This window comes from Tripterygium wilfordii, chromosome 6, assembly GCF_013401445.1.
Source record: "Tripterygium wilfordii isolate XIE 37 chromosome 6, ASM1340144v1, whole genome shotgun sequence".
Taxonomy (NCBI): domain Eukaryota; kingdom Viridiplantae; phylum Streptophyta; class Magnoliopsida; order Celastrales; family Celastraceae; genus Tripterygium; species Tripterygium wilfordii.
The window spans coordinates 12,133,433-12,156,938 of NC_052237.1; the positions used below are offsets into that span (position 1 = coordinate 12,133,433).

Sequence of the window (23,506 nt, forward strand, 5' to 3'; positions counted from 1 at the left end):
ACATGGAAACCACATAATTAATTGATTTTTCATTTTCATTCTCTCAAGTCTCATCTCATTAATTATTGGTTTAGTGTGTTCTGATTGATCATCCATCACCTCAAAACAAATACATCATAGATTTGGGTCATGGAGCTATGGCATCAATTATATATATATATATATATATATAATTTGAAGAATTCCAAAGAAGCAAGTAGGGAGATGATTGAGAGGTTTGTCATAGCTAATTCACTTGTAAAGGTATTATCCGCTGTGAGTCCTTGTGGTTTTGTCCTTAAAAAAGTTCTCTATATATAGTTGAGAGGATTTGGGATTAAATATATAAATCATATGGTTGGCTCTCATCTAACCGATATGGGATATTTTGTATTTCTTACAATACTAATTGGTAATTAAGCAAGTTGCAAAGAGAATAATATGAGTGAGTTAGGTTATCTATTACATCAAATACTGTGTGTCTCACATCCAATGATTAATGCTTAAGCCTTAATTAAAGATTATAATATATGAGTGGCATCATATAATGCTAGAAAGTATATATATCTTCTAATTAATGGACATTTTTTGTAGCCTAATTGTGGTGCTTTTTGCAGGCATGCAACTTCTCCTACATAACATTTGTCAGGAGATAATTCATGATTAGATATAATAACAATTGGCATAATCACTTACAAAAGTCTTCCTTCATTTCCTCCCAATAAAAAAGGAGAGATTTGAAATAGGTGGGCCACCATTTCCCTAGCTTCTCCCATTACCATTAAATTTCTCACCAACATCATTTCTTGATGTAACATCATGAATTTATGATGAAAAGGAAATCTATCGTTCGGGAGATATACTTGGTTATTGAAAGCAATATTCTAGTGTACACTTATTGAGTTTTGATTTAATTTATTTTATCGTTAGGTAAAAATTTCTTTACACGTGGGCCTGACGATATGAATTTAGGTTCATATCGGATATAGAGACAGCTTGTATGGTGTCATTCTCAGTTATAAAAAAAAGATATACTTGGTTTCTTCCAGTACTTTCTTACTTTCTAATAAATTATCGGGTATACACACGTGATTAAGATCTCATATCAATTAAGTGAGAGAAAAATAAATTATTAATATACATAGATGGACCCATAACCTATTATTACGGTTCTGAATTTAGACAAAAGTGTAGGGGATGTCCACACGAGTTTAATAAAATATGCCTGATAATTTTACATATTTAGGACCTATTCAGAGAACAATATATACGTCGATCAGATACAATTTTTGTGGATTCGATTGAGATTCTGAGAAATTTTAGAAGTGGTCGAAACTAGACATATAAATATATAATCACAATCGGATTCACATAAACAACAAATCTTAATTAAACTTATGAACGTTTAAGAAAAAGGGTTTCCCATCCCTCGTGTAGCTTGAATATTGACAATATGAATATGTTTATTTAGAGAGAGAGAGAGAGAGAGAGAGAGAGAGAGATCTGACTTGCCAACTATAAATGAAAGTCCTTGAATCTGACTTAACAGAGCACAAAGGTCATACAACTTTCCAAAAAATCTTTGTCACTGCCTTAACCGGCATTACCGTCTCATGTCTCAAAAGCATTAATACAAATTTCTTTGATTAATTAATTAATTAATTAATTAATAGGGGATTAGGTTTCTTCTTTCTTTAACCTTCCAACTGTATATGAATTATGAAAGCCCCCTTTTGGAGATGTGCTCTCTTCACATCCACACTATATTAATTGAATTATGAAACTAACTGATCCCTTTAGACCATAATATATATATATATAACAATAAGCCTTCTTTAATAGAAAATAATTGTTTAATCGGAAATTCGATAGGACCTCCAACTCCTGTAGCCTTGGATTGGCCGCGCGACAACAGCGGATAGAAGATTCTAAGGGACTCGTCTTCGTCGTCCCCCTCATAGTTGAATCAAAGATTTACCTTCACCTAGATTTAACTGCGATGCGACTAGATTTGGGGGCGATCCGCGAGTGTAAATGAGAAAACAAGATTTTGCTGTGATTTTAGAACTCAAGTTTTATCTCAGTTGTTGGTTAGATTCAAAGGCTTATATTAAACAGTCCGTATATATATAGGGATTCTTGCGGACGTCCATATATGTGAGAATCCTGTGTGTATATATATATATCATATATGGATAGAGAGAGGTAGATGTGCACGAGTTTTAAGCCACACAAGGAATTGTCAAGTTTGAGAAGTTACATGAAATTTTTTAAAAAATTGAAATGTTTTGATAAATGTTTTTGTGTCAGTATGTGTAAGCATATGCGTCATGTTTGCGTGTATATGGTGTATACGGATGGATGGAATACATATTACAGGGAGCAAACCTAGCTTTAATGGTGGTTAACTAATAAATATATATAGTATATATATAGCATGTATTATCATCATCATTAGAATCTCTGAATCTGGGGTAGCCCCAACCTGCCAGGTCCCTGGTTCGCTGAGACTATGCCCTATAGGGACTGAACTATATATATCATTATCATTACTACTCCTTTATTTACTTATACCTAGCTAGAAACTGTTGACTCTCCATTAATCATATGACACATATATCATTACCATTATTATATGATTATAAATACAAATATATGATTGCATTGCTGCTTTTCCTGGTCAAATGTTGAACTTTGAATTCAAAACTTATGGAGTAATATATTGTTTATATAATGAAAACACTCATGCCATTCAAACTCACAATTTCCCGCTTAGAATTACCGCATTCAAATTAACCATCGCAACCAACGACTCCTTATTGTGTATGTGACATGTTTGTATGTTATAACACATTTGTAAATCTCGAATTCACCATTGACGTGCGTGAAGCCATGTTGCATGTAATATTGGCACACTATTAATTTTACAAGTTAGTTTTAAAAATAAACTTCTTAACCTTTCCCTGGAGCAATTACACGACTAATTATTGTTGTTAAAACCTGTATCCCACATCGATAAACCGTCACACTTGTATGTATATTCTACAGAATATTCCAACTAAAGAATAAATCTCTCTTATAGCTAGTTATAGATGATATATAGATGGTTCTTGTCCTTCCAAGTACTTAGGGGGTGAACTGAAAGTGAAATAATTAGTACTTGGAAATTCAATGGAATCACAACATGTGGGTGTCACGTGAAGTTATGAAATGTCGTGTCCCACACATACAATTTATAAGCAAGCAAGGAAGCAATCTTAGTTTTAAGGGTTGATGAAGGAGAATGATATACACATATATATATATACACACACACACACATTGAAAATGTACGTAATTTTACATCTACTGTACAATTTGGACCTACAAAATGAAAGTCCTGTGTCACTCACAGCTGTATTGGTAGTTGCATGTACATGCAAAATGTCCCCCCGATTAGACACTTTTGGTTTTGGGGTGGTCCTATACCTTAATTGACACACAATATTGACTGTTTGAACCTGAGCCTGCACGGCTTTATTCTCATGAGTCGTTCGTTATCTATGGTACTTAAGCAGTTAAGCCCATAAAAGGCTTTGGTTGTGTGAGAGTGAGTGAATCTTTACTTATAAATCGCTCGATTGGGTTATGTCAATGCGACGTAAGATTTTTAGTTTTGACACTCTCCCATTCTTGTGAACTGAGTTATGCCAAGCACAATAAGTGAACAAGTAGAGGCATGTCCAACTGGGGCAAGACTTTGCTCTGATACCATAGTAGAATATCCACCTTAAACAATACAAATCAATATTGTCCATTTTGGATCTGAACTGAACTCGCTTGTTATGTCAATGGATATGTGATTTTTTTAGTTTTGACACGGGACGGTCTTAGTACGCTTGTCAAATAACCCTTTGGAGGTCTCTCCACGAGGAGAAAAGTGAGGAGCTTTTGCTGCAGATCTGTTCTGATATTCGTCAGATGGTGCTTTACCCTTCCCAATATAAGAAGTTAATAACTATATTAACTAACTAGATAGACAAGGGCTATGGTGGTGGAAAGTGGTGGGTGAAAAGACCACTAAAAACTCAAAATCAATGCGAGTACTGTCATTCTGAGCTTCCATATACATCACAAGATAAGAAGTTACAGAGAGAGACGAGATGATGATGGAGTATGTGTGGGGACTCAGATTCATTATAAAAAGCAGGGACCAATGCCACCATTACTCCCTCTCACTTTTGCTTCTTGTTTCTCAATATCTGACTGCTTCAAACACCCCCGAACACATTCACACACTCCATTCTCCTTCTCTCTTCTCTCTCCCTCTCTCTCTCTCTCTCTCTCTCTCTCTCTATATATATATATATATATATATATATATATATATCTTGTACTGAAACAGAAGATGATGAATAATCCGAATTGAATCAAAACCCATATCAATTTCTCTCATGGAAACACAGCAACAACGCCAGAATTCCTTGAAATCAAGATTCAGCCGTGTCTGTGTCTTCTGTGCTAGCAGCCCTGGGAAGAGTCCTAGCTACCAACTTGCAGCTATTCAACTAGGCCAGCAACTGGTACAATTCAATCTTGCACCAGTTCGTTTTTCTTTCTTTTATTGAATTCAATTTCAAGTATTGAAGGTTTCCTCTGTTTTTGAGGGAATTATAGTTGTTAATACTGGGTTTTGCATCTAATCAAACATATTATGTTCATTGCAGGTGGAAAGGAACATTGATTTGGTTTATGGAGGAGGAAGCATTGGTTTGATGGGTCTGGTCTCCCAAGCTGTCTATGATGGTGGACGTCATGTGTTAGGGTAACTTAAACCACTTGCTCTCTCTTCTTCATCTCCATCTCCCTCTCTCTCTCTCTGGACTCAGACTTATTCTATAATTTCTATTTCATTTTCTTACAGAGTGATTCCAAAGACTCTGATGCCAATAGAGGTAATTAAACTCATTTTTTTTCATAATCAAAATCATATCTTTCAATCTGATTTGGCTTTAAGACAAGAATTGCTTAGTTGGGTCATTGAATTTCAGATAACTGGAGTGACTGTAGGAGAAGTAAGAGCTGTTTCAGGTATGCACCAACGCAAAGCTGAAATGGCTCGTCAAGCTGACGCATTTGTTGCCTTGCCAGGTATCATATACAGATCCCAATATAAGTATACACAATAATGGCCTAACCGTATAAATATATGTATATTTGATAGTCTGATTCGATCAATACAGGTGGGTATGGAACTTTAGAAGAACTATTGGAGGTTATCACTTGGGCTCAGCTTGGGATCCACAACAAGCCGGTAACAAACAATGATTTTTTTGTTTACAAAGAAATCGACTAGTATGATTGAAAAGTCAATGTGGTCAGAATTACGTGAAATTTGACTGAAAAACTTGTTTCGACGTATTTGTCCAGACACACTAATCCCATCCTATTTTATCAAATTCCATTGTTTAAAACCTTAAATAGACCCTCTTAGGGTTTTAAGGATATTTTCGTGTTTTTGGTGTTTTCATTTCATTAGGATTGTAGCCGCTCCTGATACTCATTATCTTTATCTTTGAAGAAATTAATCAAAATTTGAGAGTGTTCTCTCTATCTAGTGGTACACCGCATCATAAGGTTACCTCTCAACTGATATTACACACTATGACACTGGCCCATACCGATTTGTTCTCCTGAGCAATCGTTATGGGTTCATAGACCCATAAAAGGTCTTTGTTGTATGAAAGAGTGGATATTTATTTATAAATCACTCGATTGGGTTATTTCAAATCTGACATGAGATTTTTAGTCTTTTTAACATCACCTGACAAAGAAAATTGAAGGATGATTCGAGGGCCCTGTTTTATTGGGTACAGGTGGGATTGTTGAATGTTGATGGGTACTACAATTCATTGTTGTCTTTCATAGACAAGGCTGTGGATGAAGGTTTCATAACACCAGCTGCTCGTCGCATCATTGTCTCTGCCCAAACTGCACAAGAACTTATGTGCAAGCTAGAGGTAAATGTAAATCTTATCTTTACACGTGTAAAGGTTCATATAGTCCATTGAAGTCATGGAAAGATCTGAGCCGTCTGTTCCTTTGATCAGGAGTATGTTCCCAAGCACTTTGATCATGATGCAGCACCGAAGCTAAGTTGGGAGGTGGAGCAGACAATTGGATCATAACTCAACAAAGTCAGAGATTTTGCTCGTTGACCTCTTCTAATCACCGTAGATTCTAGGTCACCCACAGTTGTTTTAGATAGCTGTGTGGATCATGCCTTATTCTTTTTATATTACAGGGGAATAGGATGGGGAGACACGAACTCTTGACCTATATGAGATACTACACCCATGAATGTCATTTGAACTACTTATGCCTTATTGTTCCTGTTATTTGCTTCTTCTTTTTTTGTGGTGGTCAAATTAGAGTTTGTCCTGGATAAACTAGGTCAATGATTTGATTTTCATAGTTTTTCAAGTCGGTGGATTGCTAATTCTGTATATTTATTTATTTTATTCTCAATTGAATTGATGGGTGCTTGTAAATTGCTTTCATGAATCGATATTGATAGGGATGGAACCAATATATAAAAGAGGCAAGAACCCCCAAAAGCATATGCCCAAGTTTGAAAATTGCTCTTTTTTATTTCACTTTTTTTTTCTTATGAAATGTCATTGTTATAGAACTATATGTGGCATGGTTTGCAAATATGGATCTAAGGGTTCTACAATGCATTTCTCGAGAATCTGGAATTCGCATTCAACGATTCGAGAGATGTGACACATCATGTAAGACTACACCACGTCACTCTTACACTAGTAGATGCAAATTTCAGACTCGGTTTAATTGCAGAGTTCCTCTATCCTGTAGATATGTCACGAAATGTGACATGAAGAATTGGACAATAATGCTGTGTCTACGTACACGCCATTTATAGACGACAAAGGTACAGATGTAATTACAAAATGTCAATTCAAGACCCTATTTTACTATAGGTAATTGCTAAATGCACATGAGTTTTGCTAAATGCACACAAACATGTTTTTTTGTGTATTATATGAATTGACAATTGACTTGACGTATGTGTATGTATGATATAACGGCGTTACTTTTTATGTGTAAAGGAGGAACCGTCGTTTTTTTTTTCTTTTGTCTTCTAACATTTGTTTTTAAGTTTAAAGGGAAATGACCATCTAGGACAAAACAAATTTACTTTTTCCATTTATTCAAATTCCAACAATTACAGCAATTAATTAATTACCTTATTTATTCTTTTTTGTTTCTTTGAAAGCTATGAACTTCAACTTATATCTTAAATGAATTATTTTTAGAATATTAATATATTTATTATTTGAGTTTCTATAGTTTGTTCAACTTAGGAGCACCTAATTAAAACTATTTCTATACGTTAAGTTGTAAACTAAAATACTACTAATTAACATTTTTTTTATAAATATATAAGTTTAGTTCATAAAAATATTATTTAGCAAAAACAATGGATATGCTTGAACACATTTCTCAATAAAGTGACTTCAATTTTATTAAAACACAATAACACATATTACATTACTAATCTTCCACCACAATGGTTTCAGGTGGAAACCTAGAACGAGTATGCTGCATGTATGCATCAAGTTGTTTCATATATGGTAAAACCCATGCAGTTGCGCACTCATACCTAAAGTAATTCCACTGAGGCATAATGGTAGGCATCGGGTAACCCCCAGCTAAGGAAACCTGGACATAGTGATTATTATTAACGTGTCCGATAGCTATCGCGACATGTTGATACTGTGGTGGAGGAGTTGATCGCAGTGGTAAATATGTGAAGCTCTGTGAAAAACTAAGAACATGTAATATGACATTGTACCTCGAAGCAATCAAGAGACCCATGTCTGGCATTGTCATCCAGTGCTGAACTGGTGCTGCTCTATCTGATTCAAAGAAGTTCAGTGAGTTGTGAACACCCAATGCATGCTCTTCACTACCAAACATTGCAACATATTCATGCCAGAATGCGCCCAACTCACCTATCAAATCACGACGGACAGTATCCCATGCATGTTCGCCTAAACCAAGACAAACAACAATCGCCCGAAAGCCGCAATTTCCATCAGGTATTACATCTTGTATAGACCCAATGTTAACATGGAAATTAATTAGCCTCTATATGTTAAGTTGTAAATTAAAGAATTTTTTTAGCATGAAAAAATGGCTTGAATTAGTGTACCAAAAAAAATATTAGGGCAAATGCAATGGTGGGCTTTAGGGCAAGAATGGATGGGTTAAATGGATCTTTAATGGGAAATGGAGAGGTTAAATCCATACAATGATGGGCTTTTTGGCAATCAAAGTTGCTGGACCAATTTTGGGAACAAAGACTTCTATTGGGGCTTCTAATTGCTGGACTGGTGTGAGCCCACACAAACATTAACTGCAAATATATTCTCTCTCCTGTGATACTGTTTTGTAAGAGATACTGTTTTGTATGTGATATTGTTTTGTATGAGATACTGTTTCGTATGAGATACTGTTTCGTATGAGATACTGTTTTGTAAGAGATACTGTTTTGTATGTGATATTGTTTTATATGAGATACTGTTTTGTATGTGATACTGTTTCGTATGAGATACTGTTTCGTATGAGATACTGTTTCGTATGTGATACTGTTTCGTATGAGATACTGTTTTGATTAAAAGACTCATCTCTCTCTTTAGTTTTTTTAAAAGACCCAAACCCATGTATATATACATGTGTGTGTATATATATATATATATATACACACAAAATGGACAGGATGAAATTTAAAATTTTTCTTCCATCATTTACTATTTTTTTTAAAATATTGTATTTATCTGCTGTAAAATTTTATTAATTAAAATAATTATTTATGGTTAATGTAATTTTATAGAAAATCATTTTGAATAGTATATATATTGTTGTATGTTATTCAAACATTTGCCATCAAAATTAACTAACTAAACCAATATCTATTTAACACCATTGTACAATGGCAAGAGACAATACATTTCCATTCCTATCCACATCAACAAAACACTTTTTCCAATACAGTTTACTATCCCCATTACCTACCAACCATTGCATTTGCCCTTAACACTTAATAGTCTTTGACTGATCGAAAAATTCTTTTAAAAATACAAAATAAAAAAAAAAAGAGACAAAAAAAGGTATAGTCAAAATGTTGATCAAGAAAAGAATAGTAAAGAAGTCGACGAGGGGTAAAAAGTAAAAAAGAGGAAAACAAAAATGAAAAGGCTATCGTGGACCCCACTCGTATAATATAATGATTATATGTAAAAAAGAAAGAGAGAATAAAAAGGTACCATGATGGTGTATGTGAAGAGTGAAAAGACAGTCTTGGAATCAACGCTGTGTGCATTTAGTAAATTTTGTGTACATTTAGATGTACCCTTTACTATAATCTCTTAAGTCTTATCACAACATGTAAGATTTAAGAAGTTAAAAAGTTGGTCAAAATGCCTTGATTCATCTAGTCAAACAATACCAACATTCCATGTGATGCGAATGGAAGTTCAAAATAATTGAACGAAAGACGACACATGTCCTTCGACCGTGTAGCAGGTGTTCTGACAAGATATGTTTAACACAGACTACATATACATTAATAGTACAACAGATGTGTAAATACTTTATGTACCAGGAGTGTTTCAGGTGAAGGATTTGACTGCTGAAGAAGTAGTAACCAGGCTTGAGAGGAGGCCAACAATGACAGCACTGTTATATGTGCTTGGTTCCGTTTGCATGGAGTTGTTTCGTGAATCAATGTATGTTTCATTTTGGAAGGGTCCACCCACAAGTGCTCCCTCAGCTATATTGGGATTGGGATCAGTTGAATCAAGCCACTTGAAGCCATCAGTGCAGCCAGGACTTTCATCTGCTGGGATGGAGGCTCCCCGATGATGCACAAATTGTGGATAATTATCCCCATAGCCCACAAGAAAGCTCATTTTCATGGGATTCTTGCCCAGTACGTAGTCAGCCTAGAAAAAGAGTTAAAATGTCATAGATTTTGAACCTCGCTATGAAGTGTATTCTAACATCTACTTGTGTTTGTGTGAGTAATGGTTCGGTGAAAATGGTCAGCATACCTGAGATCTGGCGAATTTTCGAAGATCAGATGGTTTATAGGTTTCTCCATCACAGGATATCGATGCAGTCTGCGATGTAAGCATGTAATCACTGTAAAGAGCAGCTAAAAATGCAGAAGCAACAGGGTGCTGCAGGCAGTTCCACTCACTGACCCATATAAGACCACCACCTGCATTAAAGAAACAATGATGCTGAGAAAGATCCTGATGCAAAAGTGCCTCAGACAACTCTATATACTTGTAGTGGTGTAAATCAAATTTTTATCTGTAGAATCTGTGAACGAAGTGGAACTACTCCCTAAATAATAACACCACCACCTTTCCCCTTGCAAGGATATGGAATGACAAGGATTGAGAAGATAAACCAAGTCCCTCCAACATCCATGAATCACATGCTTTAAGATTACATAATTATAGAATTGCGACTTGGGCATAACAAAGACATAAGAAAGCTTAATGCACCATATGCTCTAGCAAATTGCATGAATAGGACATTAAAGTGTGAGGAAAGCCTTCAAGCAAAAACAAAAACTTGTGCCAGCAAAGTGGAGACATTACTCTCAGTTCTGCTTTTTGTGGCTGTTGGTGAATCAGGTAGGAGGCCGCACATAACAGCTTCAGCTGTTTTCTTGTACATTGCAAGTCCACCATTGTCTTTGCCATCAAAGAAGCTTAATCTGGATAGCAAAACCTGCAACAGAATACAAGGATACTTACTGAGCATCTCTTGCTTTTCTTATTTGGCTTTGGATGTAGAAGGATCAAGCACAATGTAGCAGTTTACGCATCATTCTATTAATTATTTCATTTTGTCACAAGTAATCTGGAAAGACAAATTTAGGGTCATGGATATAAATATTTTCTAATGACATATTGATGATCTCCTTACCATCCTTATTCCTTAATAATAACACTCTAGAGTTTTAGCTCAACTTTTCTTCGCATGTTTAGTAATTCTATGTTCACAACATTGAAGGTATAAAGCAAGCATTATAAAAAATACTTTAACAAGCATAAAGAGTTTTTAAAAGTAAAGGTTTTTAATTAACATACACTAACTGATACAAACAGCATAATAAACAAAACAATGACTGTTGCAACATCATTATCTATTGTATTTCAGCACATTTCAAAAACTTGTGCTAAAGAAGTAAGATGCAGAAGTGTTGACAAATTTAGGTTGTTACTGTCTTTAGTAAATCTAAAGTATAGCAGATTGGCTTTAAATTACCGTCTCTTACAAAATGAAATATACCTGAGTTCCAGCAAGCTTGTTATCCCAAGAAAACCAGGTTGGACTTCCAAATTTAGCAAATAATTTTCCATTCTGGCCACTGACATATTGAAGGTATGAGTCATCCCCCGTTGCGTGATAGAGCCAGCTAGCAGCCCATAGGAGCTCATCTCCATATCCAGTTGAATTGTAATATGTCTGTACTTCAGGGATGTTGACACTGTAAGATCCTCTATGTTTGTCCGCAAAGGTAAACAACTGTTCAGCATGCTTAAGAAGCGTGCTCGAATATGTGGAATCAATTTTCTTAAACACCAAAGACGCCGAAGCCATAGCTGCTGCAGTTTCAGCTGCGACCTCTGTTCCTGGAGAAGATGTGTTAACTTGTACCAGTGGTCTCTTCCCCGTCATGTCTTCAGGCCTATTCCAACAGTTATGGTCTGCTTCTGGATCACCCACCTACCAGAAAAAATTGATAAATAATGTATTTCCGAAGCTTAATTCACCATTGAGGCCGGAATTTGAAATGCTTATCATTTGGGTGATGATTATTGTAGGACCCAGAGAATGGTAAAAATATACTTTCCGATACAACTGCAACTTCCCATAAACTTTAGCATATCTGTCAAGATCTTGACCGAGTAAACTGACATTGACCGAGTAAACTGACATACTCTCGTCTTAAACATTATGGTTCAGTTCTCAGGGTAAGCCTCAAAAATGACGTAAAAGAACACCAGTTGGGAATAATGTATTGCAATCACAAAGGACATGAAAATTCACATATTTTGGGAGTATTTCTACTGTTCTACGATTTTTTCCACAATAGCTCTTGATTCTGTCCAAATAAAATCATTTTAGCCAGGAAGCTATTAAGTGTCACGTAATTGATGAGACAAAAATTAGCTTATGGACATAAGATACACAAATGCACAATAGGCATTTGCACATAACACTGTAAATAGAAGTTGAAGGACTGGTACCTGAATATAGAGCACATTCTCAGAAGGATGAGCATTGATAAGGTAGTCGGTGATCCACTTCAGGGAGTCTTGAGCGGGTTCCAACTCATTGACTGCATCCATCTGATCTCCATACTCGAGAATTGCCCAAGACAACACCGTGGCAGTAAAAGCCATTGGAAAACCAAACTTCATGTGATCCCCGGCATCGTACATGCCCTTTGAGAGATCCAATTTGGCTTCACTTCCGTCTTTAAGACCCGAATCCCCTCTCCAAGATATCTCATTGTTTACCAACTTACCGGCTGCATCAACAAGACAACACTCCAAGCTCAAATTCGTTAACAAACAGTGCAGCAGATTCAAAATTTTGAAACATTAGCATATAAATCAACAACTAATTATATTTATACATCCAGAAGACAAATATGGCAAGTGAAGCTAAATCTAGTCGCTATAAATTTACATGATATCTGTAAAGAAATGCAATGAACACATAAAACCTCAAAACTTGGCAATGCGTGAATCTACAAGCATCAGTGCTACATTGCATAAACACCTAACAACAAACAGAGTTAGAATTTACATTTTTGCGCATCGAAGAATTTCATAGCGACTTTGAGAGCATCGGAGTATTTCTTATCAATGGCGCCAGGAGGCCCGGGGACCGGTTCCGGTTTACCTGAACCCGAATGGTTGTCAGATCTCTTCTTTACAGTGATAACAATGGCGGCAACAACCACAGCCAGGACAATCAAAACCAAAAACCAACCGCAAAAACCTTTCGACCTCGATTTCTCTCCCATTCTGCTCTTTCGATCAACAACAACAATGCCTTCGATTCCTAGATCTCTCACGCTGCTTGCATTCTAAGCTCTAGAGACAGAGAGCACGATAGCTCTGCAAGGACGCAATGCGGTTTAACTCTGGGACGGACGCCTGGTTTAGGCAATGGAGAAGGCGATTTAGGTAATTTTAGGAGGTTTGCCAGGCTGGATCTGGGCCTCATAGGGGAAGATTGGCCCTCTTCATCACGACAGCGATCTCTCTCTTTCTAGTTTTCTTTGGACGTAAACAGCACACCGACAATGGCACTTACGCGGGATACAACCGGTATTACCGGAATTTTTGGGGATGGAATGACGGAAATGCCCCTGCAGTTGCGAGGTTTGTGAATGAAGGGACGAATAATTGACAGTATCCAACGAAGTGAGGACTCATGTCTGCCGTCGATATCGTGGGGCCCAGTAGACTCGATTGGGCAACCGACGATGATGAAGGTGGTTTTGATGCGGTTGGACCGTCCATATCAGCATGGTTTCTAATTGGGCCGGTTAGATCAAGGCCCGTTGGCTCAGGTGTCCTGAGTTTGGGCTTCAAAGGAGAGTATTTAAGGGCCTATCAAAACAGAAAAGCCTAACAAGGACCAATGGGCCGAGTCTAAGATCAGCCGAAAATGCTGCAATAAGAGATGGAAAACTTTAGTCACACTCCTCCACCTTTTACTAAAGACACCCCAATTTGAGTTGACCATCCCTTGTAAAACTGAGTTGACGGGGTGTCTTTAGTAAAAAGTGGGGTGTGACTAAAGTTTTCCATAAGAGATTCTTATTTGAGTAAAGAGCAATGTTACACACCCCAAATTATGCCGCGATAATCAATGATTATAAATATATATGTAGGATTCTCTTAACATCCAACACTTACACATCTAGACCGCATGTTATGTGACTTAACAATTTAGGAAGGAAAGTAAAACTTATAAAACTCCAGCATTTCATCTTCAACTATGGCAAAAAAAAAAAATTATCGAGATTTTTAATTTATTGAGGCTATACTGTAGTTTTTATTATGTTTGTGCTTGATTCATGTTAAAAAATTCAACGTATGATATTGTCCGCTCTATGTCAAATTCCCGCACTAATTTGTTCTGCTATTTTCAAAGTATTTAATCCTGAAAACTACGTCATTTGTGTGAGAAATGCTGAGCCTTTACATAAATACCACTCAATTGAATTATGTCAATCTGATGTGATATTACAAGTGTTCGGTTAATCTATTGTGAACTTGAGCTCAGTTACAATACACAATTTGATTCAACTAAACAAATATGCTTACACTTTTTTGTCGAGTAATTTTGGGGAATTCTATAGAATTTTGGTTCACGAACCTATTCTTTACTTATTGAGATTGCATTATGTATGTGAGTTTTAGATTGGAGAAAAAGTAAAGATATGGACTTTAACAAAAAGGAAATTATACATACTAAAGAAAGGCATGAAACTTGGAGTTGGAGAGGGCCCAATTGGATTTTTATAATATTTGTGGGGAGTTTAACGTTATTCTGGTAGATCCCATTTTGTAATTTTATATCCTTCATGGGGTCAAAACTGAACAACTGATCTTTTCCTCGTTATCCACAATTTATCCGGTAGATCCTCTTGTACCCAATAATACGCTACTGACTCTTTCGTCCTTTGCACATTAATGACCCACAGCTTGTCGGCTCTGTCGCTCTTCCAACGGCGGCATTGTAACGGTTCGCCGTGCCTATTCAGTGACGGCGATTCGTCCAAACCCTTGTGGCTGTCTACTCGAACGATTTCTTGAATTTGCCTTCTTGGGTTAACTCTCGTTTATTGATTATTGTTTTTCAATTTCTTGGTCCTGTTCTCCTCAGGATACGATTAGCAGCATCGAGAGGTACTAATCAGTGTCTCTAGTTCTATTTCATCTTCGATTCTGCCTTTTGCTTCGAATATTTAGTTTGATTGATTTGATCGTTGGTTGAATTCAAGTTTAGCTGTCATTCGGTGCGTTCGGCGTTATAATTAAAGAATTTATTTTGTATTTTTTTTCTAATATTCCATTCTAGTCTGGTTCTGGAGTTCTGTTTCGTGTTTACAGTGTTTATCGTCAATATTTATGTTTTGGATTTGATTTATACTTGATTTTCACTTGTTAGAGTTGGATAAGGATACTGATTAGTATCTTGATTGATCGTGTAGGCATATAATCTTGCCCTATTTTCTGACTCTTTGATTGACATAGTTTAAATTACAGCATTGTCAGTTTTTGGTTTACATCTGTTTTTTTTTTTTTTTTGTGTGTCTAAGCTTGTATACTGATGTGATTATGGGGTTCATTAAACCAGAGTAGTGTGATTGTCTAGTTAATTATTTATTACTTTGCCGAGTCTCCCTCTTTGTTTCATAGCAGTTTATATTCTGTTGAGAGGGAGTTCTGCATCTAATGGTCAGTAATAGTACTACCTGTGGAGATTTTAGATTGTAATTTCTTTTATTACAATAATTTCTTTGCAAGTGTCTTGGTTTCCTGTCATGAACTGTGACTAAGAAAAGTGTACTACACTTTTGCAAAGATTTTCTAGTCGGACATGAGAATTTCTTTTGTTACGAATAAGTTGAATTCATTGACAGGCAACGGCTCCATTTGGGCGCAGCTTGGAATGAGATAGGTTCTTTAAATATAAGCAAATGCTGAGTTTCAGAGACCTGGCAATATGAGAACAGTTTAGTGTTCAAATTGTTCTGATTATGATGTTGTGAAGATTGTTAGTTCTTTTAAATGATAGTTTCTGTAATGATATTAAACTATTTGTGGATCTGTTGATTAATTGCCATTGATTAATTGTAAATATTTGCAATGTGTTTTTAAACTTCTTTGGTTGTTTTCTTTGTGTATTTCAGGTATACAAAATGATTGGGTCGTTTCTTACGAGAGGACTTGTGTATGTTCCGGAAACTCTATATTCATTTGCATTTGACTCTTCACGGTTACATTGTTGGTGGAATTAAAACCTTATTTGATATGATGGCAGGATGGTTTTTGGCTATGCTTATCCAGCTTATGAATGCTATAAAACTGTAGAGAAGAATAAGCCAGAGATAGAGCAACTTCGCTTTTGGTGCCAGTACTGGTATGTCATTCATGGCCATTTGGTTCATTTGAAATCCTGAAACTATGTTCATAGGCATGATAAAAAGGTTTTTTATTTTTCCTTTGGTTGGCAGGATTTTGGTGGCTGTCTTGACCGTTTGTGAGAGAATTGGTGATGCTTTTATTTCCTGGTACAAATTTGTTCTTTGATTGTGGAGGCAATTACATGCTTTGTATAATGATTTTATATTTTGATTGTGTTTCTCCATATTACGTTCTTGAAGGGTTCCTATGTATAATGAAGCGAAGCTGGCATTCGTTATATACCTTTGGTATCCTAAAACAAAGGTGAATAACTGGGAGGGGTATCAAAAACTCTCTTATCTTCTTACATGGTCACGAGTCTACTTCATGTAACCATGCATCTATTTTTCTTTGTATCAGGGAACTACATATGTGTATGACTCGTTCTTTAGACCGTATGTTGCAAAGCATGAGAATGATATTGATCGCAACTTGTTTGAACTAAGGACTAGGGCTGGTGACATGGCAATCTTATACTGGCAAAGAGCTTCAAGCTATGGTCAGACAAGGGTTTTTGAGATTCTGCAGTACATTGCTTCACAGTCAACGCCTAGGCCCCAGGTACTTCTTGACCATAACTAGGACTTGAATTAACACTGTCCTTTAACTATTTGTTTGGGATGATCACTGTGCTTTTACTATAATCTCTTTTCGCGAACTTTTCCTACTTGATTCTGTTGGCAAACCACAAATCCAGTAAATAGTAAACTTGCTTTACTCTCTCATATGGTTAAATGGTGTACATACACTATATGGTTGGTTTTAATGGAAAAGAACTGGATTAGTTGGTTGGTGTAGATTGAAAGGGAAAAGGCATGAAATATCCTTATGACTTTTTTGGATGAAACTCCCAAGCCATTAATCTGCTCATGGACCACAAGTAATGTCCTCGTAGACCCTATTTTTCATATATTTTCTTTAGTGCCATGCAAGGTTGTGGCAAGAAAATGAGAGAAGAAAACATAGATGAAAATATGCAGTCAGATTGACACCACCAAGGCATGGAAATAGAAGCTCTGCAATCTTCTTTTTTTCCAGTTGAATTGGTACTTGCTTTGGAGTTCATCTATTGCTTGTTGGTGTTTAATGTACAATTTGATATGCTTTTCGTTTTGTTTGTTAAAAATTTTGGCACAGAACTTGAATATTTCATCTTGGTTGCACCTCTGTATACTGGTGCACATGCATGTACGGCTTATAGTTGAAGATGTACTGCCTGCATGGCAATTGAATTGTCTCTTGGTCCGTCATTGAATGTCATTGAATCCTGCATTCTGTTTAATCTATCATTTCCTAGATCCTTCTGTATGCAGGGTTGCAATTTACTTGAGACTAGTATGTATCAATGTAGACAAAGATGCCAATGTTTGAATGCCAATTTAAAAGCTTTGGTTTTATTATTTCCTCTTGTTCAATTCATACAAAATGCGACTATGTGATGATACTGCATAGGGAGCATGTTTTTCTGAATTTTCCGACTGTTGGTGTCTCAGCCACAAGGAGCTAGGGCACGGCAAGCTCCTCCTGTTCCCAACCGCCAACCTCCTAATGTGCCTGTCCGTCAACCATCTACTGCAGCACAACCACAAACCGAAGAGCCACCATCTCCGACTTCTGGCACATCTTCTAGTAAAAAACAAATGGAAGTAGTGGGAGAGGTGGGTCCTTCACAAGTACCTCCAGCAGCAGCTCCAATAGCAGCTTTGAATACCCTAAAACCAACTGTTGTTTTTGAAACCAAGGGCCAGTCTACAACAAATGAAGCAGAAACAAAGCAGATTGAAGCAGTGCCTTCTTCCGCGAATCAAAATGCAGACCCAGCAACTGAGGATACGATCATGGAAGAAGGCTTCCAGGTTGCACATGCCAGATTGAGGAAAGCCCGTTCTGCAGAAAAAAGCTAACGGTCTGTTTCAGCTCCTTCCCGTGTTAGCATTTTACACTGGCAATTTATCGGTATGTGAATGTAACCCCAAAAGTCAGGGGAGGGAAAAGAAATCAGTTCTGGCATTGAGTTCTTAGTTCTTGTCGTCGACAGTTGATGTAAATTTCTGATCTTCAAATTTGCGTTCCATTTGTTGCTTTATTGTTCTAAAACGGTTTAGCTGTTGAAGGTTGGTAATCAAATGTATATTTCACCCAAAGTTTAGCCTTAAGCCCTGTATTTCCTATATCGGACTTACTGTGCCTGCCAATTAAGGTTGGAATCCAGCTTACATTCTCTAAATAAAGATTACAACCCTGGTAGGGGTTTGTATGAGGGCAAAATTTAGTGCACAGAAATAAAGACTGGTGTACATAGGTGTACATAGGCAGGAGGCAAGCATTTTGGCCTGCAAAAAAACAAATAAACATGCGTCCAAGGGAATGATGACTTTCACAAACTTGGAGCAGCGGTTAGCTGCTGCATATTTTTATTCCGCTCAGGATACCACCGAATGCATTCATTTGCATACATGGATGACTTCTTGATGGAAGCACCTGCATCAAAAGAGAGAGAAGAAAATATCAGATGATTGCATCAAATGCATTCTTAAATTGTAGTACCAGTCCTATCCGCACAGATGCACACGATAGCTAGACATTGTCAATGTGATAGATTAAGGGATGCTAAATATATATCAATCTACCATTAAATACGTATTCTGAACAAAGCACTCTTTCCCATGATAGGTATGGGAACACACCTGATATTCCCGTAGCCAAGGTTCTGAAATTTGTAAACCAATGGCCAGTTTCCCAACCTGTAAACTATGCATGCAGGTAGCAAGAGGCTGCATTTTAACCAGTAAAGGTTGATCTACTTGACGCTTCTGTCAATTAGCAAATTCCATACCCATAATGATGAAAAACAAATAAAGCTAACAAAACTCTTATCAGAATTGACCTGAAGATACTGGTGATAGATTGCAAATGGAGCTGAATATGATAGAAGAGGAAGGATATCTTTAACCAAATTCCAAGGATCTAGGTCTGATGCTGCTAGTATTACGCTGCATGAAAATTTTAAGAGTAAGAAACTGAACCTACTTTGACTGATTATCAAACATGTTATTCAGCTAAAGGTACCTAGAGAATCCATTCTCTTTCCATGTTTTAATGACTTCTTGGGATGCCTGCTCACCAGCTTTAGGGGCCTTGCCAATTTTGCTCCCTGGAGAAACAGTACTCTCAGGAAGAAGTCCTGAATCCTCCTGATGAGATGATGGAGAAGTTTCTTCTGCACTGACTGCTGAAGAGATCTCTTCCTGCACAAATAAATTTTACATTTATTTAGCCTATTTCCAAGATTGCTCTACTTCAGACAGCTAGAAGTTCCACTTACGTTTAACTCCATATTACATGGGTCTGCTTGTTCATAATTTTGCTCGGAAGTTCCATTCTGTGTTAAAGAGAAGTCACTTAGAGGACACCGAACAATCCTGGACCAAAAAAATATTTTAAGAACCTAGAAAGGACAAGAACTAGTCATGAATACCTACTTCCAAGCAAAAGTGAACATAATAAAGGCGCTTTGAATAATAGAGATGCTGAATGATGGATATATGAATGTTTTAGTACTAAACTTTCTCAAGAGACCAATAGTGGAGATTAGTAAAATTTTAGCCTGATTTTCACAAACATAATGTATGTTATCTTCTAAGATATAATGACGTAATGAACTCATATCACATGCAGATGTACCTCTTGCAGATTTCATCAGAGAAGTTGAAAATCCTCACTATATCCATACTATATGGTGTATCCCCGAGATATGTATTGCACACATAACCTGTACCTGTTGAACAAGTAATATCATTCAATAACCACATAAACATGCTACTTCTTGACTGCGTGAAATCACCATCAGAAGAAATAAACTACTAGCAATTGTATCAAACAAAAACAATTAAAAAAATTTCAATTGATGACTTTATTTGATAAAGAAAAAATTAAACCCCCTTGTACATAGCCTTACCACCACCACACTGCAGCGAGGCTGTTCCTGTGATTTAAGCCAGTGACCCCCTAGGTTGAGGTGTAGCAACCTTACCTCTAGACCACAGGTTCACCCTGCCCTTAAAAACAATGCTTTTTAAATGGGTATAGTCATGAAAACAGAACGGAAGAATGTAACAGTCAAAACATAAACTCTTTTCTTTTTGAATGTTCAGCAGGAATGGGATTAGCCTAAGGCAGGGTGGTGAGGACTGAGAAGCTTGACCACCCAAATTATGGGTGGTTCTTTGAAACGTAACCACAGTTGCTTTGTTTGCTTATATCTAAGTAAACTATGTAACGTAACACAGTCAAAAGCTTTATAATCCTCCTTTTCTCCAGATATTCTATATGCATCGAACTAAAGAACCAAAAGGATATGCAAAATCTATATAACACAAAGCACCTAAAGGAATCAAATGTGTAACAAACCTCCTAACCGCTCTGCCACAGAACCAGTAAGAAGTCCACCAACCATATCCACAACAAGGACGTCAGAATTTGCAGAATCATTAGCCATGGAAAGCAAAAGAGATAAAGCATCCACTCGAAGGAATCTGTATCACAGTAGAGAAATAATATTTCAAATTTTTAGGATGAATCCATTGCGCCTATTTCCTCTCATCTGTCAACTAACTCCGTACAATGTGCCTTTGGCTTTGCATCGATTTCATTTCTATTGAGAGAAGCTCAAATTAAAACTACATAAATGAGGAAGTTAATAAAAAACACTAATGAGTAATGAGTGGCAAAGTGATTACCTTATTCTGTCTGGATACTTCTTGAAGTATGCCTCACATATACTGGAAGATGAAAGAACTATCAAATCAGCATGCGATCAAGTAAAAGCAACAAGAAAGAATGCAAAGGTTTAACCAAATATAATAATTCAAAGGGCATATTTCCATTACTTTACTGTTTTGACACCACTGAAGTGATGATCTGACTCTTTCATGCGCATGATCTAATTTTCTGGAGAGTTCCCATTCAACTAACAATCCATCTTTTCATCCATACTGAATTTCTGGCCTGCCTATCATCCACTTGATGCCATAACATTAAAAACTCGATTATTATAAGTTCCAGTATGGTTTCTTGACCTAGATAATAGGCTTTAGTTCTATTTACATCAATCATATGAGGTTCAGGGCATAACACTTACAATAAGTGCACAAGTTCGTCCACTTCGTAGTCTCATGGCGTAAAAGATAGACCGCTCCCTTGTTACTTAGGAGAACTTTTCGCCTTGACAAGCAAAAAAAAAAAAAGGCTAAACTCTGAGCAGAATCCATGCGTCCCTGGGCAACCTAACTTTCTGGATTACTGACTATCTAATACTGGGATTGCCAGATTGTTGAGAAAAATTCAACCATAAACAATAAAACCAAAAAGCATCAATATATCATGTATCCACAAGAGGATCAGAGTCAAAGTGTCTACATTCAGCCCTGAGCAGATTTACACGAGTAGGCAAGTCTTTGTTTCATTATTAGACATACAGTGGGGGAAATAGTGGTAGCGGTTGCTGAGAAGCTTACAAAAAAAGGATGGAAAGCTTACCTACAAGCAATAGGCCGCCTCAGAAGTACTGTAGGTGCATATTTTTTTTGCTTCTTAAGCCTGTATTTTTCCTGCAGGCAATTGAACATTAGGTTACCTATAGAAATTCGCCATTTTTGGTGTTAATAGATTCATTCTTCATGAAAAACTTACTTGTGAAAACAATGTCTTCTTCTCAAATGTTGCACTGTTGGCAATGAGAGCTTCAACTATTTCATCACCTTTTGCACCCTGTCTGCACCAAGAAATAACAAGCTTACAACAAAATTTCTCAGGATGGACATACCACATAAGAAAAACTCTACTGGGTAATAATTTCTAGAAAAGCCTTGCAGAATGAATAAAACAACATTCAACTTGTGAAAGCTTATGCAGAAGAAAAAATATAAAGACTCACAATAAGGAAAATTCATTTTGACAACAAGACCAAGATTTTGAAGTAATAATGTTTACTCACCGCTGCAGTTCATCTATGTCGTCACCAGTAAGACTTTGTGCTTTGTTATTATCAATGATTTCCCGGTTATCTCTGGACTCATCTGGTACTTGACAGTCCCCATTTTCTTGTTTATTGTTATCATCTGCTAAAAAATAAGCCTCAAAAAATTTAATGGTTGACAGCTAACAGTTTCTTTTTTTTCATAACTTACAGCAAATACTTCTACTTGAACACAAAATTGCACTATTACTTTATTCACCAATTATAGCAAGGACTTCGGAAACTTCACTCTTTGTTTCCAAAATAGGACACGAAAAAGCACAAGAATTAGCAAAGCATGTTTGGTTCAACAATGCAGAACCGCCAGCAGACGTTGACGACAGAATTAGAAGCAAACTAGCAAATTAATTGACAATGAAAGCATAATAAGGTATGAATGGGGTGGCAAAGGACAACCCCAAGAGCAAAATTCAAAACAAGCTTAGAAGGAAACCTTCGGTGGAGGGAAGGACTCGAGATAAATAGGGCCCTTCTTCTCCATTATCAATTTGAAATAGAGAACCAAAGGGACAACCAATCAACGGCCGCAGAGAGCAGTTCTTATTCCCAATCTTCAAGGTTCTGCAAACACCCATCTCATTAAGTGATCATCAAAACACTCAGTGATTAAAAAAAGAAGCAAGAATGATGCAGCAAGAAACTTACGCTCCGGCAGAAAGACAAGAAAAAACAAGACGGTCGCCATTGTTGACGTCAAGCAACACACTGCAACCTCCCCAGGTTATTCTAGGATCTTTAACTGAATTACTTTGAACGTTATTTTCAGCCATAATACAAGTTCCCAAATTTTCAAATAATTTATTGAAAAAAAATTCAGTTAATTAGAAAATAATACAAACTTCTTCGTTCGTTATCGAAGAAGCAGTAGAATCTTGTCAGATTTGCCTACAATACATTGAAAACCAGAACTAGGGTTTTAGAGAGGTAGACTCCGCATTGCCGCTCGGTCGCTCCAGAGCTCCCGCTGTTTGTCTGGGCTACTGGGCTCTCAGACTGAGACCAAATTAGTCCAGCCCAATAAGGCTGCACAGTAAATATCTTCTAGTCCAGCCTTACAAATCCATTTAAGTGGGCTCAAGAATGATCAATGGGCCCATTAATTTTGGGCCTGTACCCATTCATGATAATGTTTCGTGCCCATACTGCCATATATGAAAAGCCGCTCAAGTGGTAAGTGTTTTGAATTCAGCCCAAT

The 23,506-nt window shown here is 36.7% G+C and overlaps 4 protein-coding genes across 9 annotated transcripts; 2 read left to right on the plus strand and 2 right to left on the minus strand.

Moving 5' to 3' along the window:
- The first annotated feature begins 4,341 nt into the window (after positions 1-4,341).
- LOC120000565 (probable cytokinin riboside 5'-monophosphate phosphoribohydrolase LOGL10) lies at positions 4,342-6,518 on the plus strand. Its single transcript, XM_038848696.1, has 7 exons — positions 4,342-4,541; positions 4,686-4,783; positions 4,883-4,913; positions 5,010-5,109; positions 5,202-5,272; positions 5,835-5,978; positions 6,069-6,518. Exons 1-7 carry the CDS (start codon positions 4,413-4,415, stop codon positions 6,144-6,146), a joined length of 651 nt encoding a protein of 216 aa, XP_038704624.1. The 5' UTR covers positions 4,342-4,412; the 3' UTR covers positions 6,147-6,518.
- Positions 6,519-9,441: 2,923 nt separating this feature from the next.
- LOC120000564 (endoglucanase 10-like) lies at positions 9,442-13,340 on the minus strand. Its single transcript, XM_038848695.1, has 6 exons — positions 12,877-13,340; positions 12,312-12,595; positions 11,350-11,787; positions 10,653-10,785; positions 10,095-10,264; positions 9,442-9,986 (listed from the first exon to the last, which is right to left on the minus strand). The coding sequence occupies exons 1-6, from the start codon at positions 13,094-13,096 to the stop codon at positions 9,654-9,656; spliced, it is 1,578 nt and encodes a 525-aa protein (XP_038704623.1). The 5' UTR covers positions 13,097-13,340; the 3' UTR covers positions 9,442-9,653.
- A 1,399-nt stretch (positions 13,341-14,739) lies between these two features.
- LOC120000445 (putative HVA22-like protein g) lies at positions 14,740-18,424 on the plus strand. Of its 4 annotated transcripts, XM_038848533.1 has the most exons (8): positions 14,740-14,908; positions 15,024-15,103; positions 16,001-16,041; positions 16,132-16,230; positions 16,325-16,381; positions 16,475-16,538; positions 16,635-16,835; positions 17,768-18,424. In XM_038848533.1, the coding sequence occupies exons 3-8, from the start codon at positions 16,010-16,012 to the stop codon at positions 18,176-18,178; spliced, it is 864 nt and encodes a 287-aa protein (XP_038704461.1). In that variant the 5' UTR covers positions 14,740-14,908; positions 15,024-15,103; positions 16,001-16,009; the 3' UTR covers positions 18,179-18,424. The 4 variants fall into 4 exon arrangements, with proteins under 4 accessions (XP_038704461.1, XP_038704460.1, XP_038704462.1 ...); XM_038848532.1 differs by lacking the exon at positions 15,024-15,103 and having other exon boundaries at positions 14,741-14,993; XM_038848534.1 differs by lacking the exons at positions 14,740-14,908; positions 15,024-15,103 and adding an exon at positions 15,731-15,779.
- LOC120000443 (tRNA (adenine(58)-N(1))-methyltransferase non-catalytic subunit trm6-like) lies at positions 18,408-23,270 on the minus strand. 3 transcript variants are annotated; one of them, XM_038848528.1, is made up of 13 exons: positions 22,957-23,270; positions 22,745-22,872; positions 22,270-22,396; positions 21,966-22,047; positions 21,813-21,883; positions 21,014-21,055; positions 20,685-20,809; positions 19,959-20,052; positions 19,600-19,696; positions 19,344-19,522; positions 19,162-19,267; positions 18,962-19,048; positions 18,408-18,755 (listed from the first exon to the last, which is right to left on the minus strand). In XM_038848528.1, exons 1-13 carry the CDS (start codon positions 23,079-23,081, stop codon positions 18,672-18,674), a joined length of 1,347 nt encoding a protein of 448 aa, XP_038704456.1. In that variant the 5' UTR covers positions 23,082-23,270; the 3' UTR covers positions 18,408-18,671. The 3 variants fall into 3 exon arrangements, with proteins under 3 accessions (XP_038704456.1, XP_038704457.1, XP_038704458.1); XM_038848529.1 differs by having other exon boundaries at positions 22,270-22,393; positions 22,957-23,269; XM_038848530.1 differs by lacking the exons at positions 18,962-19,048; positions 19,162-19,267.
- Between the last annotated feature and the right edge of the window lie 236 nt (positions 23,271-23,506).